The 3,892-nt window shown below is 34.2% G+C and overlaps 1 protein-coding gene across 1 annotated transcript in view; it reads right to left on the reverse strand.

Moving 5' to 3' along the window:
- SEC31A (SEC31 homolog A (S. cerevisiae)) overlaps positions 1-3,892 on the reverse strand; it is a 113,846-nt gene that overhangs the window by 56,512 nt on the left and 53,442 nt on the right. Inside the window, exons 12-14 of the mRNA XM_012647146.1 lie at positions 3,148-3,223; positions 2,503-2,681; positions 1,122-1,248 (exon numbers count right to left, since the gene is read on the reverse strand). Coding sequence (XP_012502600.1) covers positions 1,122-1,248; positions 2,503-2,681; positions 3,148-3,223 — 382 coding nt within the window. The remainder of the gene's footprint in view (positions 1-1,121; positions 1,249-2,502; positions 2,682-3,147; positions 3,224-3,892) is intronic.

A 3,892-nucleotide genomic window follows, 5' to 3' on the forward strand; every position in this document is an offset into this window, starting at 1 on the left:
CACCTCAATAATACTTTCAGAGGTATAGATTAAACTTCATAACCAATGAGTAGCAGGGAGAAACAAAATCACTTTAAAGTCTCAGTAAGTATTTGTTAAATGAATGCAAGTGGGTGACACATTGTATGTAATAAATGATTTCATAAGATTCTATATGTAGCTATTGAACTGATTTCCATTAATTATATTAGAAAAAACAATATTTGAACAGAAAAACCCTAAAGACGCATTTGGAATAGATTTATCAATCATAGCTAAGTCTACTGTAAATTACTTATGAAAACACAGTTAATACCTTATAATTTTTATATTCTCACGATACTTTCAAGGTAGCAAATGGTTGTCTGCTCTTACACCAGCAGCCCTAAACTTCTTTTCTTGCAAATAGTTATTTATTCCTTAGCCACCAGTTTAGCCATGGCTTATAATAGTAATTTCTACTCAAATGTTATAATTATTAATTTTATCATAGCTAACATTCATTAAGTGAGAGTTACTTATGTGTCATTTTACAGATGAATAAACTGAGTCTTAGAAAGTAATTGTTCCTAGATCATACAGCTAGTAAGTGGAAGAAGCGAGATTCCAACTCTGGTCTGTCTGAAACCAAAATCACTAAACAGTATTTTTATTAAAAATGAGTAGGTATGGAGAAGAAATGGTTTTTTATTTGTTTGTTTTTTGGTTTTTGTTTTTTTGAGACAAGGTCTCACTCTGTCACCTGGGCTAGAGCATAGTGTCATCACAGCTCACTGCAACCTCAAATTTCTAGGCTCAAGCAATTCTCTTGCCTCCACCTCCTGAGTAGCTGGGACTACAGGTGCGCACCACAATGCCTGGCTAATTTTTCTGTTTTTTGTAGAGATGGGGTCACGCTCTTGCTAAGGCTCATCTCAAACTCCTTACCTTAAGCAATCCTCCCACCTTGGCCTCCCAAAGCCCTAGGATTAGAGGTGTGAGCGGGCTGAAGAAATGTATTTAATAATTCTAAGAAAAGCATCCAAATAAGAACTTCTTTTTCGTATGTTTATAAAAAGTTCTAATAAAATTTGCCATTAATTTTATTTATAATATGCCATGTCATATATGTAATGTAGTTAAATATAAAGCTCATTTCTTACCACAAAGGGCTGAAAATTCATCTGGTTTAGCATAAGTCAATACTGCAGCTAAAGCCTCTCTCCAATTTTTAAGATCACAAGACTCAACGATCTCTTTCCAGTTCTTCATCACCACTGCAGTGATAAGCTTAGGAAAGGAAAACAAAGGGAGAATTAAGTCTTTAGTATATTAATAAAGATTAATTCTGGATAATCAAACACATTTTTGAAAACTACTATTCACAGTATTTCATGTCAAATAAAGCCACAGCAAAACGAAGTATATTTTTGAACCAAATGACATAATAAACGGTATTATTTTTTCTCAAACAAAAAAAATCACCAACATATTTCATCAAGTGCTGAGGAGGAAAAGTATAGGGTGCTGACAGAACATTTAATGGAAGACATGATCTGGTCTGACGGATCAGGAAAAACCGCCTGTACACGCAGACTTTTGGGATGTGATCTAGAGGACAAACAGCAATTAACTTCACTGAGAAGGAAAAAGCATTCCAGGTCAAGGGGTAGGTGCAAAGTCCCAGGGAGAAAGGCACGTGGAGTGAGTGAGGAACTGAGCGGCAGCCAGCCTGGCTAAAAGATAACCAGGGAGAGTGACATGAGGCGAGGCTGCGGAGACTGAGGGCAGTCGATGCTGGTGGGACTCGGCACTGGCACACCTTCTGTGAAAAGTAATTTCCACAATAATTACTTCTTTATCATGTGGAAAATAACATCAAGCAGGAGGCTTAAAAATGTTTAGATCCCATATTCCAGAAATTCTTCTCCAAGGACTACAGTCCAATTAAATAATCAGAAATTTGTACAAATCTTTAGGTACAACAAAGGTGTTTATCATCGTACACAAGGGTGTTTACGTATATTAGCAAAATACAGAATCTACCTAAACATCCCAAAATAGTGGAAATAACCTTACCATAAAATATTATAATTAGACATTTTTATAACAATCTTTAATGATGTGGGAAAATGCTTACAATATAAGTGACAATACTTATAAATGAAACCACATACACACATATATATACATATGTGATCCTGATTCTGTTAATTAAAAAATTCTACAAATATACAGAAAGAGGTAAAGATATGAATTAATCTATTGGTAGAATTAGGGAGTGCTAAAATTTTTCCCTTTAAAATTTTCTGTTAAACTTTTCTAACATGAAAATATTTTTAATTGTTAAAATTACATATGGAAACAACAAAAACTGGAATAATCATGCCAAACTGCAAACAACTATTTACAGGTCAAGGAATTATGGATGGCTTTTTAAATTCTTTTCTATTTTCTGCATTTCAATTATCTATAACAAGAGTGTACTGCTTTTATATTGAGAAAGATAACTGTTGTTGTTTATTTATTTTTAAAATAACATACCCTGGTAATTTTGCTTTGGGATTTTGCAAAGTATTTTTTCTGGGTCTGAGCCAAGAGTTCTTGTCCACCTGCTATGGCCAATATAATGGCATCAGCCATGCGGTTATCATGTAAACAAAGGTCAACGGCACTCTCAAAATTACCCGTCAGCAAAGCCTGAGTAATTAAGCCATCAATATCTGCAACAAGCAATAATACATCCAAGTTAAACAGAGTTTTTTGTTATCAAAAACAACAAAATACTACACATATCAATTTGTATACACACACAATTGGAGAACATAATACTAATTTCTGATGACTGGTAGATTAATTTCTAACACAAGCTGTTGGTATTTATGGAAGAGATCTATAGAAACATATGGAGATACATGTAAAATAACACATTTTCCAGACTGTTTAGACTGCATTATTAAAGATCAGTTGGGTGTCTGAACACAGCATCCTTCCGAAGGCACTAATTACATACACTGTACCAAATGAAAACTGAGTTACTTCTCAACCTTCTACTACCTCTGACAAAACATTTCTAACTTAAACTCAGGGATTATTTGTTTTCAAATGGTTAAAAAAAAAGTTAGAAACCAAAACCAACCAAAAAACAGAGCTCTAAAAAAAAAAAAATCAAAACCAACAAGTACTTACCCCCACTGATGGAAATATTAAATGTCCCTCCAGCTGATGGTAGAAATTCGGATTCTTGTTTTTCCTCTTTAATGCGCTAAAGAGATGGAGAAAGTGGCAATTTAGCAACAATGAAACTGTGGAATAATTTACCAACAAAACAGAATTTATTTATGATTATTCACCTACTAACTAGATGGCATGCCAAGTTATTCTAGAAAAGTTCTCAGATCCGAGTTTACACTAAGATCTATGACTTCTGTAAGTATTATACGAATAACTCCTCATGTGCAATCATAAATAAAATCCAAAGCCATCAGGAATACTGTTAAACTAAAGTGTACATACTCATTATTGGTATTTCAGAAGTTATTATTGAAGCTGAAGAATCTTTGTTTTCTTACATACCTTAACCATGAGTGGCTTGAAACATGCATAATAAACATTTTAAAACAACCTTATTTCTACACATCTAATAATTCCTGTCCACTGGATTTGATTTGTAAGGTGTTTTTTTCTAACTGAATCATGGAAAAAATCATGAAAAAAAATTACTTGCTGTCCACAGAATAAAAGCCATATAAATGGCCGAGCGCGGTGGCTCACGTCTGTAATCCTAGCTCTCTGGGAGGCCGAGGCCGGCGGACTGTTTAAGCTCAGGAGTTCGAGACCAGCCTGAGCAAGAGCGAAACCCCGTCTCTACTAAAAATAGAAAGAAATTAACTGGACAACTAAAAATATATAGAAAAAATTAGCCGGGCATGGT

This window comes from Propithecus coquereli, unplaced genomic scaffold (genome assembly GCF_000956105.1).
Source record: "Propithecus coquereli isolate 6110/MARCELLA unplaced genomic scaffold, Pcoq_1.0 Scaffold26, whole genome shotgun sequence".
NCBI lineage: Eukaryota > Metazoa > Chordata > Mammalia > Primates > Indriidae > Propithecus > Propithecus coquereli.